This window comes from Schistocerca gregaria, chromosome 9, assembly GCF_023897955.1.
Source record: "Schistocerca gregaria isolate iqSchGreg1 chromosome 9, iqSchGreg1.2, whole genome shotgun sequence".
NCBI lineage: Eukaryota > Metazoa > Arthropoda > Insecta > Orthoptera > Acrididae > Schistocerca > Schistocerca gregaria.
In genome coordinates, this window is record NC_064928.1 from 155,611,968 (window position 1) to 155,628,778 (window position 16,811).

Genomic DNA, 16,811 nt, shown 5'->3' on the forward strand with positions numbered 1-16,811 from the left:
CATCTACATCCTTCTAAATCTGCCTAGTGTATTCATTTCTTGGTCTACCTCAATGATTTTTACCCTCCACACCTCCCTCCTATACCAAATGGGTGATCCTCTGATATCTCAGAATGTGTCCTACCTACCGATCTATCCTTCTAGCCAGTTTGTGCGACAAATTCCTCTTCTCCTCAGTTCTATTCACTACCTCCTCGTTAGTTACATGATCTACCGAACTACCCATCTAATCTTCAGCATTCTTCTGTAGCACCATATTTCAAAAGATTCTATTCTCTTCCTGTGCGAATATGTTTCACTTATATACATGGCTACTCTCCATACAAATACCTTCAGAAAAAGACTTCCTGACACTTAAATCTATATTCAATATTAACACATTTCTCTTCTTCAGAAATACTTTCCTTGTCATAGCCAGTCTACATTTTATATCCTCTCTACTTCGACCATCATTTATTTTGCTCCCCAAATAGCAAAACTTGTTTACTACTTTAAGCGTCTCATTTCCTAATCTGATTCCCTCGGCATCACCTGTTTTAATTCGACTACTTTCCTTTATCCTTGTTTTGCTTTTGTTGATGTTCATCTTATATCCTGCTTTCAGGACAGTGTCCATTCTGTTCAACTGCTCTTCCAGGTCCTTTGCTGTCTCTGACAGAATTACAATGCCATCGCAAATCCCAAAGTTTTTATTTCTTCTCTGTGGGTTTCATTCCCTACTCCCAATTTTTGTTTTGTTTCCTTTACTGCTTGCTCAATATACGGATTGAATAACATTGGGGATAGGCTACAACCATCTTTTATACTCCCTTCTCAATCACTGCTTCCTTTTCATGCCCCTTGACTCTTATAACTGCCATCTGGTTTCTGTACAAAGCCTTTCGCTCCCTGTATTTTACCCCTGCCATCTTCAGAATTTGAGAAAGAATATTCCAGTCGACATTGTCAAAACCTTTCTCTAAGTCTACAAATGCTAGAAAAAAAGGTTTGGCTTTCCTTAATCTGTCTTTAAGGTAAGTTATAGTATCAGTATTGCCTCATGTGCTCCAACATTTCTATGGAATCCAATCTGATCTTCCCCCATATCGGCTTCCACCAGTTTTTCCATTCGTCTGTAAAGAATTCGAGTTAGTATTTTGCAGCCATAACTTATTAAACTGATAGTTCAGCAATTTTCACACCAGTCAACACCTGCTTTCTTTGTGTTTGGAATTATTATGTTCTTCTTGAAGCTTGAGGGTGTTTTGCCTATCTCATACATCTTGCTCACCAGATTGTAGATTTTTGTCATGGCTGGCTCTCCCAAGGCTACCAGTAGTTCTAATAGAATATTGTCTACTCCCGGGGCTATGTTTCTACCTCTACTTGAATAGACAAAAAACAAACAGTATGCACTTGAGCATAGACAATAAATCTATAGATTGTGTAGCAAACACAAAATTTTGTGGAATGAACACTGATTGTCAGGTAACATTGACTAACATACAAAGGTACTGGCAAAAAATGTCATCAGCATGCTATGTTCTCAATGTGTTAGCACAATGTCTCATGATGACATACATGCTATGCCTGCACATACACACAGTTCTTGGAAATGGGATTCTTTTCTGGCATCGAAGACACGAAACATGGATATGGTCTTTAAACAGCAGAAAAGGGCCATAAGAATAATAGCGAAGTAATCGTCAGGCACACTGTAAAGAGTTATTAAAAAATTGGACACCCTTACTGAATCAAGAGAGTACAGATATCAATCTGTGGTGCATATCACGGAAAATATTACTAAATACTGCACTAATACATAGTTATATACATAATTACAGAATAAGAGCCAGTTTGAAGTCACCTTTACCCAGGAAAAACAAACTCAAAAACACTGCCACAACTGTATAATAAATTGCCACAGGAAGTGAAAAAGATAACTACAACACACTTGCTTAAAAAGGCAGCTAAGACATTTTTCACAAGTAATGCACATTACACAATTACAGATTATTTAGAGGCCTCAGAGTAATGGACTGTAATGATAGGGAATATCTACACCACCCTACCACATTTCAGTATATGATTATGGTTTACTGTTTTCACAAGGATCATGTGACAATATGCAACAACAAAAACAATCAATTATTGATAAAATTATTGAACTGGATGGATAAAAAGCTACTCATCAAGTGTCGGCAGAGCACACACATAAAAGACTGTTGTGATTGGCAAGCTTTTTCAGGCAGAAGGGTGAAGGAAAAGGACTGGAGAGGTCTAGGGAAAGGAATAGATCTACCCGTTTTCCTAGACCTCTCCAGTCCTTTTAATTCATCCTTCTTCCTTCCCCTTCAAACCTTCTGCATGAAGAAGGAACACTGGCTCTGAAAGCTTGCCAATCACAACATTCTTTTACGTGTGTGTTCCGCTGTCACTTGGTGAGTACATTTTTTAAATAACGAGTCAAGATGTGTACTACATGACAGTAATGTCTGTTGGATTAGTTTTTCAGGTGAACAGTAGCAAACAGTTGTATATGGAGTCTGTAACTAAGGTTAGGGGCACAGCAGCAACATCTCAGTCTAGGAGTCATCACTGGTTCTTTTAGTGTGAATGGTAGTGAAGAGTGTAACTACAGGTATACTTTACATTGCAAGTCACCAGAAGCGCTTCAGGGGCCATCAACAGGTGTCCATGGTGCGTAGGCAATGAAAAACAAAACTATGTTTCATCTTGCAAATTGCCTGAAACAATGTGTGTGTAAATGAAAGAACAATATACAACAGAGAATTATCAAATGAGGCAGTGCAGCTGATAGAACACTGATCTCACACCTGGGAGGATGGAGCTGCTCTGTCCAGCCAGAATGACTGAATTTTCCAGGGTTTTCCTAGATCGCTAAGCAAATGTTGGGCTGGTTCATCGATCGAGGCCATGGTCAATCACTTTTACTATACTCGTCCTACCCTCTCCAGTCACTCATTGATCAGTCTGGTTTGGCAGTAGAAGATAGCAAAAGGAAGGCTGAAGTTTTACCTTCCAAATTTAAGAAATCATTCACACAGGAGAACCGTGCAAACACACCATCATTTGACCACTGCACAGAGTCCTGTGTGGATGGCATGGTAATAAGCATCACAGGGATAGAGAAACAACTGAAAGAGTTGAAAACAAATAAGCCACCAGGACCAGATGGAATCCCAGTTCAGTTTTACAAAGAGCACTCTATGTCATTGGACCCTTCCTTAGTTTGCATTTATCAGGAACCTCATGACCAGAGCGAAGTGCTAACCAAGTGGAAAAAAATTGCATGTGACTCCTGTATATAAGAAGGGTTAAAGAACAGACACAAAAAATTACAGGCCAATATTCTTAACATTGGTTTGCTGCAGAATTCTAGAGCATATTCTGAATTCGAATACAACAAATTTCCAAAGACCAAAAAGCTCATGTCCACAAATCAAGATGGCTTTAGAAAGCATCTCTCATGCAAAAAAACAGCTTGCTCTTTTCTCACATGAACACTGTGAACTATGGATGTAGGGCAACAGGCAGATTCCATATTTCTAGATTTCCGAAAATCATTTGACATGGTACCCCACTGTGGGCTGTCAACAAAGATATGTGGATACAGAATAGGCTCCCAGATAAGTAACTAGCTCAGAGACTTCTTAAGTAATAGAACTCAGTATCTTGTCCTCAATGGTGCATGTTTGTCAGAGACAGTGTAACATCTGGAGTACCCCTGGCAAGCATAATACGACTGTTGCTATTTTATATTTACATAAATGATCTGACAGACAGGATCACCAGCAATCTGCAATTGTTTGCTGATGATGCTGTGGTGTACAGGAAGGTAAGTGACTTAAGTTGGTACAAGATGACGTAGACAAAATTTCTAGTCAATGTGATAAATGGCAACTGGCTCTTAATGTAGAAAAGTGTTAGTTAATGCAGATAAGTAGGAAAAACGAACCTGTAATGTTCGAATACAGCATTAGTAGTGTCCCGTTTGACACAGTCACGCTTTTTAAACATTTGGGTGTAACGTTGCAAAGCAATATTAAATGGAATAAGCATGTGAGAATTGTGTTAGGGAAGGCAAATGTTTGACTTAGGTCTCTTAGAAGTATTTTAGGAAAGTGTGTGTCATTTGTAAAGGAGACTACATACAGGAGGCTAGTATGACCTATTCTTGAGTACTGCTCAATTCCTTGGGATCCCCACCAGATTGGATGCTAGATTTGGCACCGGTAGGTTTGATCAGCATGCGAGTGTTACGAGTATGCTTTGGAAGCTGAAGTGGGACTCTCTGGAGGGAAGACGACATTCATTTCAAAGAACACTACTGAGAAAGTTTAGAGAATAGCATTTGATTTGGCAGCAGAACAATCCTACTGGTGCCAACATACATTTCGCATAGGGATCACGAAGATATGATACAAGAAATTAGGGCTCAAATGGAGGCATATAGACAGTAATTTTTGCCTCGCTCTATCTGCAAGTGGAACAGGAAAGGAAACGACTAGTTGCGGCTAGGCCACGTCTCCACAATATCCTTTCTTTCAGGAGTGCTAGTCTTTCAAGTTCCACAGGAGAACTTCTGTGAAGTTCGAAGGTAGGAGACGGGTTACTGGCAGAAGTAAAGCTGTGAGGATGGGTCGTGACAGGTCAGTTGGTAGAGCACTTGACCACAAAAGGCAGAGGTCCTAAGTTTGAGCCTTAGTTCAGCACACAGTTTTAATCTGCCAGGGAGTTTCATACTTTGCTGCATAATGCACTGGCAAAATACAAAAAGCGATTGGAGAAGGAACTGGATTTAGGGCAAAGTTAAAACCATTTCTTATTGAGAAGTGTTTTTACAGGGTAAATGATTATGTCAGTTTACAGAAATACTAACCCTCATTCGTACAAGAAAGCTTCTGCTGTTGGCTTCTGATTTTCTCTGTTTGAGGTTCAGTGCAAAACACTTCCTCAGAGAAGGATTTGGTTGTAGATTAGTTGTCAAGGGTATGATGTTGGCAGGTCATCATGTATTCATGAGTTATACTTTCCAGCAGTTGTGTGTTCATGTGTTTACATTTTTCGGAAGTGTATTATATGTAAATTACATTTTTTACTTCACTTCTTGAGCATGATGTACTCTCCTTGCGGACTATGTGATTTCCTTTGCCATTCATGTACCGAGCAAGGTGGTTAAGCCAGTGTAGAATAGTCTACAGACGAGTAAATAATAATAAGCCCCAGTCTACAAAAATGTGATACAACTGAAATCTCAGGTTACTAATCAATATCAATTCTTACTGACCTGTCTAAACAAACGTTACTTGTAATGAAAAATCTGCCTCTGAATTATTTTGAGAAGAGATTTCGGAACCAGATTTTAAATTGCAAGACATTTCCAGGGGCAGATGTGGACTCTTGACAACAATTTATTCATTATGAACTGTAGACTAAAACTGAAGAAACTGCAAAAAGGTAGGAATTTAAGGAGATGGGATCTGCAAAAACTGAAGGAACCAGAAGTTGTAGAAAGTTTCTGAGGGAGCATTATGAAACAACTGACAAGAACAGAGGAAAGGAATACAGTAGATGAAGAATGGGTAGCTCTGAGAGCTGAAATAGTGAAGGCACCAGAGGACCAAGTAAGTAAAAAGACAAGGGCTAGTAGAAATCCCTGGGTAACACAAGAGATACTGAATTTAATTGATAAAAGAGAAAATATAAAAATGCAGTAAATGAAGCAGGTGAAAGGGAATACAAACATCTAAAAATGAGATTGACAGGAAGAGCAAAATGACTAAGCAGGAATGGCTACACAACAAATGTATGGATTTAGAAGCACATGTCACAAGGGGAAAGACAGATAGAGGCCATCTACAGGAAAATTAGAGAGATCTTTGGAGAAGAGAGAAGCATCTGTATGAACATCAAGGGCTCACATGGAAAACCAGACAAATAAGGGAAACCAGAAAGGGTATATAGAGGGTCTATACAAGGGAGATGCACTTGAGAGCAATATTATGGAAATGGAAGATGATATAGCTGAAAATGAGAAGGGAGATATAGTACCGCTTGAAGAATTCAAGAAAGCACTGCAAGACCCAAGTAGAAACAAGGTCCCAGAAGTAGATAACATTCCGTTAGAAATACTGATAACCTTGGGAGAGCCAGCCGCAACAAAACTTTTGCACCTGGTGAGCAAGATGTATGAGACAGGTGAAATACCCTCAGACTTCTGGAAGAATATCATAATTTCAATTCCAAAGAAAGCAGGTGCTGACAGGTGTGAAAAACCACCAAAGTACTGGTTTAATAAGTTGTGGCTGCAAAATACTAACACAAATTCTTTACAGAAGAATGGATAACTGGTAGAAGCCAACCTTGGGGAGATCAGTTTGCATTGCAGAGAAACGTAGGAACACGCGAGGCAATACTGACCCTACAAATTCTCACAGAAGATGAGTTAAGGATAGGTAAACATATTTTTATAGCGTTTGTACACTTGGAGAAAGCTTTTGACAATGTTGATTGGAAACACTCTTTGAAAGGGAAACAGTGGTTGAAAAGGGTATGAGACAGGGCTACTGCCTGTCGCCAATGTTATTCAGTTTGTATATTGAGGAAACAGTAAAGGAACGAAAAGAAAAGAAAAATTAGGAATCAAAGTACCGAGAGACGAAATAGAAACTCTCATAGCATTGTAATTCTGTCAGAGACAGGAAAGGACTTGGAAGAGCAGTTGAATGGAACTGATAGTGTCTTGAAAGGAAGATATAAGGTGAGCATCAACAAAAGCTGGAATGTAGACAAATTAAATCAGGTGATGCTGAGGGAATTAGACTATGAAATGAGACAAAGCAGTAGATGAATTTTGCTATAGGAGCAGCAAAATGAGGGTTGAAACAGACAGGATATAAAATGTAGACCAGCAATGACAAGAAAAGCATTTCTGAACAAGAGAAATTTGCTAATGCCGAGTATATATTTAAGTGTCAGAAAATCTTTTCTGAAAGAATTTGTATGGAGTGTAGCCATGTGCACAAGTGAAACATGGACAAGAAACAGTTGACAAGAAGAGAAGAGAAGCTTTTGAAATGTGGTGCTATGGAAGAATGCTGAAGTTCAAATGGGTAGATCACATAACTAATGATTAAGTACTGAACAGAACTGGGGAGACCAGAATTCTGTGGCACAACCTCACTAGAAGAAGGGATTGATTGAAAGGACACTTAGTACTGGGGGAAGTGAGAGGGGTAAAAATCAAATAGTGACACCAAGAGATGCATACAGTAAGCAGATGCAGAAGGATGTAGGTCACAGTAGTTACACAGAGATGAAAAGGCTTGCACACAATAGAGCAGAATGGAGAGCTGGACCAAATCAGTCTTCGGTCTGAAGACCACCAGCACAGCTAGGCATGAGACTGTTGCCATACAAGGAATACTATCACGTGAACAGAAGCTAGCATAGAAGGCCCTCGACAACCCATGATTTAACCTCCACTATTTCTAACATTTGTAAACACTTTGCCCAAGAGTAGTTCAGGTTAACAAAATGAAAATAAATTATGATAAAACACTGAGGATTCTCTTAAGTCTTGATGACACTGGGTTCTAGGATAATATAGGTGCTGTGGAACTTTGGAGATTCATGATTGACAGCAAGCTCAGTTGGCAACAATACGATCTACGTGTGGGAGGGAACCTTCAAAGTGTCAGATGCCTTGTAAGAAAATTAAAACATAATCTACAATAACACAAAATCTCTTGAACAGTATCATGTACACACTTCCACCACCACACCAGTTAAAAATTACTGTAGCCTACTGTTATGACTCATTAGATTGTAAGCACATCCTACTACTCCAGAAGAAGACAGTTACAACTGTAACATCAAGTAAGAAACTAGACCACTGCAGGGCTGTTTAATCTTGCAAGGAGTAATGACAATACCCAGTCAATATACTCCATTTATGTGAAAAATAACCAGAAACCCTTTGGTACAAGGCACAAAGTTCAGAATTACAAAACTTGAAGAAATGGAAACATGGGCATATTATGTTCTGACTCAGCAGTTACTGAAAATACAAGAGAGCTCTCCAAAAGTTCAGCTCAAAATATTTCTACTTTGATTAAAATAACTTTGTGATTGATTTTTCAGCAATTGGAGTGGTAGGTGCATCTGCTAGCAGTCTTAGTTCTCTCTTGAGCAAAACAACACAAACACGATTCCAGATTCAATAGCAGTTCTATGGAGTATAAGAAGATTGTCAAGAAGATTGAATGACAGTATACCTCATTTATATCTGCAGCACACTGTTTTCAGATTACTGTCCCAAGGCCTAACTTCTTAAAGAGCCATACACAAGATGTTCTAAAGGGCATACTACGGTTTACTCCTACAGTTATTTTTTAATGTACGAAGCTATCACTTACATCTGTGTAAACAATTCCAATGCATAATTATTTTTGTTAAGCTATATACATTTTTGTAAGCATATTACTAACTTATTGCATCTACATTGTTGTGTGTGCTCCTGAAACGTAAGGTAATCAGTCCAGTTCTGATTAGTAAATGATTGACAATCTGAAACAAAGTATGTTGGTCTTAACACAAAAAGTGCTAAGAGCTTTTGCTTGATTCCAGCAAACTGTACCTGATGTGCAGCTTTTGGGGCATTGGTTTTAACGTCACAATTAAACCTGATGAGTCTGACAATTATGAAAAAAATAAAGTATACACCTTATTTGCTTCATGACGGTTATATTTCCATTTTTTTGGGATTTGTGGAATGCAAATTTTTGTGAGGCAGGGCGGGTGAAATATTATTTGTATGGTTTTGCTACAACCTGTTCTCTAATGGTACAAAAATGAATTTATCTACCAAAATAGGTATTATACACGCGCGTACACACTTTAAATCACGCAAATTAATTTAAGAAGAATGATCGAAGAAATCATGATTGTCTTCGATACTAGACATAACAACACTTGCAACACGTTGGTAATCACATGTTTAGTTTATTACACGATAATCGCAAACATTTCTACTCGAAAACCGAATACTGATGCAAACTTTTCAAATGTTATATCGTGTTCTTTACGGGGATCATTTTATAGGCGCAATGGGTATATGCTTAAAACAAATGTATGGCTGATTTGTGATAAAAGCAGAACACCTCAAGCTATATTCTTTATTTGCGCAGGAAACAGATATTTCGACAACATCCTTGGTTACCGAATTATGATGATTATCTGCAAGACCACACACTGACAGTCTCAGGCGAATTGCACTCATGACTACCACATACACGATCCAGAGAAATAATTATAATAGCTAACCTGTCAAGATGCCGATACGAAATTTGTCACCGACAGTGCTCATCTTCGCTGTTTACCAGTGGGAGGGGAAGGCTGCACTGCGGTGCGGGCACGAACTACTACTGTGCAAACAGTTCTGAGTTCAGCCTTCAACATTCGCTTGCGTAATCATGCTATTCATTGAATACACAATGAGTTCTGCAAACGTAGGGAACCAGAAAGGCAGATTTCCGCCGGGTAAATGATGATAATGTCTGACGAAGCGAACGGGCATCGGCGTCTAGACTGCAGCTGAATTACCTGCTTTAACGTTTTAAATATTCCAAGTGTCTTTCCAACAAATAAGTTATTTTTAATTTCTCTACTGTACTTCCGACATTTTGGAGCATACGTGTGCCCCTATGTATCTACTAAATACAGTTGGTAGTAAATGGTCTTTTGAGGTCAGTGGTTTTGTACTGTAAATTTGAGCACCTTCATTTATTAAGAAAAATAAACTTCCGTTCCTTAAAATTCGTTTTCAGGCAGAGGCTATATATTTTGATCTACTTTATGTCCCAAGAAATTAATCGGTCTAAATCATATTTGTAAATATAAAATTTTATTCTATGCCGGATTCTGTGCGCATCTAAAGGGACATGAGTACAATTATTTCCCTTCGCTTTCAATTCACGATTGCTGTTGGGTGACACACACGCGGGATTATTCTCCTCGGCAGTTGTAGTAACTCGTGGTTTTACCACTGAAAACTGTGTCCGCTCATCAAGTAACTTCAGGAAGTACTCGTCGGGGTGTCCACATTAGAACAAAAAGTTGCTCAATGTTACTTTTGCATATCCCATGGCAATTTCATGTCTGAAAGTACTTCCAGAAGTGTTTCCAGTAATGTAGCAGGAAAGGGTGGAGGGTAGTTAATGCTTAACTCCCCTCCGGTTCATGGAACTGGGTGGATTAAAAACCAAAGCAGCGTTTGCCGTTGTTGCCTACGCGGTTAGAATATTGTAACTCTCTCGGTTGTTGCGCTATTACTATTATTGAAGGAAAATGCACTATTATTATTGAAGCAAAAGCGTGGCAAAACAACAAGAAGAAGAAAAAACAGAAATATTTAGATGAAGAATTGGAGACAGGGGCGTATAGATAAACAGTATTCAATTAACTGAATCAGAAAACTTGGCTCAGATTAAAAACTCTCTGAGAATGTCGTACACAAGTTTCGAAGACCTCTTGCATTGTCAAATATTTGAAAAGAGACTACGAAAATGCAGTATAATGCATTTTTATTACTCTTCGACTTCTGCACACAATATTTGATACTTTTATTACAAATGTAAAGCATTTATGTTTACGCTAACATTATAAAAACATTCAAAAATTTAAAGACATCTGTTCTGCTATTCCATTCCCCGATTTGGTGGAACAAAACGATCGATCGACGCATTTCGCGTGTTCCGTTACATGTATCCCATGTTTAGAAGTTCTAGTGGTGCATTTGTTTTGTTTCATCTGCCTTTGCACCATTCTTTTTTTCAACACTGACATTTTCGCCACGATGTTATGCAAGATTGAGAAAAACTTCCAGCACCTGGAAGTACTTGCACCAAGTTGCACACAGAATATGGTTAGGGTAAAATCAGCTATTAACAACACAGCTTACGACTAGGTCGGCTGTCGAAATATTCTGCATAACCCGGAGTCTACAACTATTATATGGACAATTACTTGATATAAATAGCGTCCCAATGCTCATTTGGTGCAACATTTAGTCACACAATAGAAATTATAGATAAACTGAATGGTAGAAGGTATTGTGTGTGCATATTTTCTGTGATCTCGCTCAAAGCTTTCGACTGTGTAAAACAACGCATAAGTACAAAAACCCACATTATGGCATCAAAGTCCAACCACTCGGCTAGAATCCTTCTAACATAACAGGAAACGAAATAGTTGCCCTAAGAGGTCCAGTCGAATCAAAAAAATCAGAGGGGGTAACAACTGAGTATTGTGTTCCCCAGGAGTCGATTCTTGGGCCACTGTTTTTAGTGTATATTAATGGCCTACCAACATAAGCAAATAGCAGTGCAAATATAGCAATGTTTGTTGATCAAAGGCATGAAATCCTCTTGCATGTTACAACTGAAACAACAACACAAAAAGTATACAAATGGTTCACAGCAATGGTTCCAAAACAAACTTATTGCAATTTCAGACATCAAATAACAAGCTGCAAGCTCAGGAAGTAGATATAAATGGTCAGAAAATAAATGAAACTTCACATTTAAGATTTGTAGGTATACAAATGGATAATAAATTAACATGGAATAAACATATTGACCACTTGCTGAAGAAACTTCAGCATGCTTTGGACTAAGAGCTATTTTGATGTGTGCTGATAGGGAAATAATAATGTTATTCTACTTCGAATATTTCAACTCTCAGATCTCGTATGATATGGCATAACATTCCAAGAAAATGCTCTAAAAATGGAAAAAAATTTAAATGACAAAAACTAGCTGTGACATTGATCTGTGGTGCTAGAATGCAGGCACTCTGTAAGCAACTGTTTAACACCACTCACACTATTCACTGATGATATTTGACACGATTAACTAAAAACTTTCCAAAACTAATTGTGATATTCACAACCATGACACAAGGCAGAAGCAAAGCCTTCACAAACATTCAATAATTCTCCTTACAATACAACAAGGAGTTATCCATTCTGTACCAAGAATTTACAATAAGCTCCCAGTGAATGTAAAACCCCTCATGCATTCAAGCAGGAATTAGAACAATTCCTCATAAACCATACTGTATATAGTTTAAATTATTTCTAGAGCTATAAGCTTTGTATAAGAAGAATCACACACGGCCCAGTCACATTAATGTGACCACCTCCTTTGCACAACATCAGCATACAATAACTAATCACAGGCAGCACTAGCAGCTGGAGGACATGCAAAGTGTGTCCACGGAACATGGGTAACAGTGCAGATGCTGTCTAAATATGGAAATGGAGTGATTCATCTGATGCCAGAAGAGTAAGATCATTAGCTTTCAGGCCTAGGTTGGAAGCATTTCTGAAATGACTAAGTTTGTAAACTGTTCATGCACCCCCATGGTTTAAGTTTACTGTGCATTGCAAAACAGCACTTTTCAAAACTAGCACTGGGGCAAATATGTTGCACCACAGGCCACAAAAATGGTTCAAATGGCTCTGAGCACTATGGGACTTAATATCTATGGTCATCAGTCCCCTAGAACTTAGAACTACTTAAACCTAACTAACCTAAGGACATCACATAACACCCAGTCATCACGAGGCAGAGAAAATCCCTGACCTTGCCGGGAATCGAACCCGGGCGAGGGAATCGAGAACGCTACCGCACGACCATGAGCTGAAGACCACAGACCACAGATAACAGAGATGAACAACAGCTGCGTACAGACAAATAAACATACAATGATGAGCAACTTACCACCCAGATGAACTAAGGGCCTACCAACAGTGTCTCTTCAATGGCAGTTCAGCAAACGTTGCTGTGTACGGGCCTCCACAGCAGGCACCAGGTTCATGTACCCAAGCTGACCGCTGTTCGTCAGTGGCAAAGACTGGAATTGGCACATCAGTACTGCAACTGGACGTCCTCTGAGTGGGAATATGTGGCCTTTTCAGATGACTCATGTTTTATGCTCCATCGACATGAAACATTTAAAAGCTAACACTCAACAATCATCAGAAGGGTACAAGCTGGAGGAGGGATCATTATGGTCTAGGGAATGTTTTGTGAGATTTTCTGGGTGATCTTGTCATTCTGGAAGGCACAACATATCAACAAGAGAATATTGGAGATTATGTCCACCCTACTTGCAATTTGTTTTTCCGCAGCATGATGGAATCTACCAGCAGGACAACGGAATGTGTCACACTGCTTGTAGTGTATGTGTGTAGTTTGAAGAGCATCAGTATGAGTTTATCATAATCCCCTAGCCACCAAACTCCCCGGATTTAAATACAACCAAGAATCTACGGAACAATCGCAATCAGGCTCTTTGCGCCATAGTCCACAACCGAGAAACCTAGAGTCATCATGGTTCCATATCCTTGTTGGTCCTTCAAAAATCTCACTGCTTTTCTTCTTGCACGTCCATGTGACAAAACGTAGTTATTCAGGCTTTTGACAAGTAGTCGTCTTAAAACGACTGGACAGTCAATTATAAATTATGTAATTTGTATACTATTGTATCTAATATTGTATAGCTTGTATATCTTGTATGTATAACATTTAACAAAGCTGCAGGGCCTGTTTGACTCCCTATCAAATTCAATACCAGATTTGTGGGTGAGTTAGCCCCTCTTGCAACTATAAACTATTGTAGATCCTTCGAAACAAAACATTGCGCCAAGCAGTTGGAAGAAAGCATAGCTCACACACTTTTAAAAGAAGGGTAGTGGAAGTGACCTACAAAACTACAATCCAATACCCTTGACATTAATTTGTTGTAGAATCTTAAAACATATTTTAAGCTCACACATATCAAGCAATCTCAAACAGAATTACCTCCTCTACGCCAACCAGTATGGATTCAAAAAGTATAGATCACGTGAAACCTAACTCTTACTTTTCTCGCATGACATGCAGGAAGCTTTGGATCAAGGCATTCAGTTAGGTACAATATCTCTTGATTTCTGAAAAGTATTTGACTATGTGCCACATCTACATTTATTGTCAAAAGTAAGATCACATGGGGTATGAAGTGAAATTTGTTGATGGATTGAGGATTTTTTTGGTAGGGAAGAAGCAGAATGTTATCTTAGATGGAGAGTCATCGTCAGATGTAGAAGTAGCTTTAGGTGTGCCCCACAGGTGCGTGTTGGGACTACTTCCAGATCATATTAACAGTAACTTCAGACTTTCTGCAAATGATGCAGTTATTTACAGTAAAACCATATTAATAGTAACTTCAAACTTTCTGCAGGTGATGTAGTTGTTTATAGTGAAGTACTGTCTGAAAGAAATTGTATAAATATTTTGTTACATCTTAATTGGCAATTTGCTTTACATATTCAAAAATATAAAACTGTGCACATCACAAAATGAAAAAAAAAAAAATAGTGTCATGTGACTGCAATATCAATGAGTCACAGTTGGAATTGGCCACCTTCTGCAAAGTCCTGGGTGTAACACGTTGTAGGGATATCACATGGACTGATCACATACGCTCACTCATGGGTAAAGCAGATGACTCATCTTCGGTTTATTGGTAGAATACTGGGAAAATTCAATCAGTCTACAAAGAAATTGCTTACAAATCACTCATGCATCCCATTCTGGAATACTGCTGATGTGTGTGAGCAGGTATCAAAGAGGACTAAGAGCAGACAGTGAAGGGCAGCACAAATGGTCACAGTTTTGTTTAACGCATAGGAGAGAGTCACAGAGATGCTGAAGAAACTGACCTGGCACACTCTTGAAGATAGACATAAACTACCCTAAGAGAGCCTACTTACAAAATTTCAAGAACAAGTTTCCAGCTTTAATTTATTATGTTAAGAATATACTACAGCCCCCTACTTATCACTCACATAGGGATCGTGAGGGCAAGATTAGATTAATTACAGCATGAGCCGAGGAATTTAAACAATAATTCTTTCCATCATTGTCTGCCGAGTATAAATGTGGATTTAAACATTATTGTCTGCAGTATTGTATTCTTCTTGAAATCTTCAATGTAATATTGCATAACTTGTATTTATATGTTAATGGTATTGTTTGTTGTTCTTTTCTTTTTTGCCAATGTAATATGATATGCTTTGACTTGTCCTACATTCCAGTACAATCTTTTTACAAAATGTTATTTAATAGGTCAATAGGGCCAAATAAAAATCAGTCTATCTACATTGTTTAACAACACAGAGGCCATTTACAATATTTCTGGGAACTGAAGTATTAAATATAATACTGATACTTGCCAACTGGATAGTTACTTTTATTTATTTCTTCACTTTTCCACAGTGAAGCCTTGAAGGCACCCACATACTAATTGGTATATTCACATACTAGCTAACTTGTCGCTTATGAACAACTCTATACCAAAATTGTCAAAGTAGCATTTTTGGCTGCTAGTAATACAAGATGCTAATTTTTAGCCTTTGTACATTTAAACAGAATACTATTTACCAAGGTGCTCTGATACATGCTATAACACATCAATCATTGCTCACAGAGCTGTTAACATTGTTTGCACAATCAATTTACCACACTTAAATTGCTCTGGTAATGTGTGTAGGCAATCCGTTGCACAACTTATGTGGAATGAAGCACTAACTGATAAAAACTGTGAGTTGAACCAACATTCACATTAGCATCTGCTCACAGAGTCATCCAAAACCAGAGGACTAAATGATAAAGATATCACACACTTCACTATTCTTTGTTCTCATATCCTCAATCATCTATATTGATACTATTTTATCATTCCATTGCATCTGCTGAAAGTAAGTCCCCACAAAGACCAATTCACTCCTCCCCCCCCCCCCCCCCCCCCCACACACACACACAAAATTCTGGTCATAGTACTGTAATTAAATAAACAGTAGAAACTGGAAATTTACAATTTGTATGGAACATTTGTTATGTTTATCATTTGTGGAAGGATAAGAATTATGGCAACTTTTGTTCTGTATGCCATGATGTCTGAACAGGTGAAATTTTTAAAAACAAATTAAAGCACAAAAATTTCTGAACCATGAAAAACATTGTTGAAGAATATACAATTTATTGTTTCAATATTTGATAACACACATAAAAATCAGTTGAATTGGTTACACACCCAATCTCTGAGTTGTAGTACTTGCAGGTAAGTTCCATTTGAAACTTAACACAAATTGTAGAACAAGACAACACATTTGGGAATAAAATGCAGTCATTTTCTTAGATTCATCAATGGTGCTTAGGGTTTTTTTCATAAAATTAATACTATTTGATAATTTAAAAAAATTTAAACATTATAACTGGCGTTCAAAAATGTACAAAATTCATTTACTTATTACCAAGGATACTGCAATTAATAGTGCCATTTCAAATCTACCTTTTATAGTATTAACAATGCTTCATTTTTTTGTGATAAACACTTACTAGTCTGTCATGATATCCTCGACTTGTGGAGGCGGGAAGAGGGGACGGCAGAGGTGTGACAGTAGGGGTGTAAGTGAAGAGTTTGGTGGGAATGAGGTAGGAGGTGTCACCTTAGATATCACCAAAAGTTGTGTCCAGCCAGAGTGCAGGTTCTGCTGTGGATTGATGGTGCTGCAAACTATGTCCGAGTCCTGGTGGTCGGGCTCCAAGCTCAATATTTGTGTGTGTTTGATTCTATGTATCGAAACCATAGTACAATTGTCATGGGGCAGGATATCAAATGTGTGTTCACCCCACTATCATACCTTGTAAGTACCAGAATAAGGTGGCTGAAGTGATGCTCTGATAGTGTTGTCATATAACATC

The 16,811-nt window shown here is 38.3% G+C and overlaps 1 protein-coding gene across 1 annotated transcript in view; it reads right to left on the reverse strand.

Annotated features, from left to right (window-relative positions):
• LOC126292275 (gephyrin) overlaps positions 1 to 9,782 on the reverse strand; it is a 117,296-nt gene extending 107,514 nt beyond the window's left edge. Inside the window, exon 1 of the mRNA XM_049986183.1 lies at positions 9,328 to 9,782. Within this exon, the coding sequence (XP_049842140.1) occupies positions 9,328 to 9,370 (43 nt within the window). The 5' untranslated portion in view covers positions 9,371 to 9,782. The remainder of the gene's footprint in view (positions 1 to 9,327) is intronic.
• Positions 9,783 to 16,811: the final 7,029 nt, after the last annotated feature.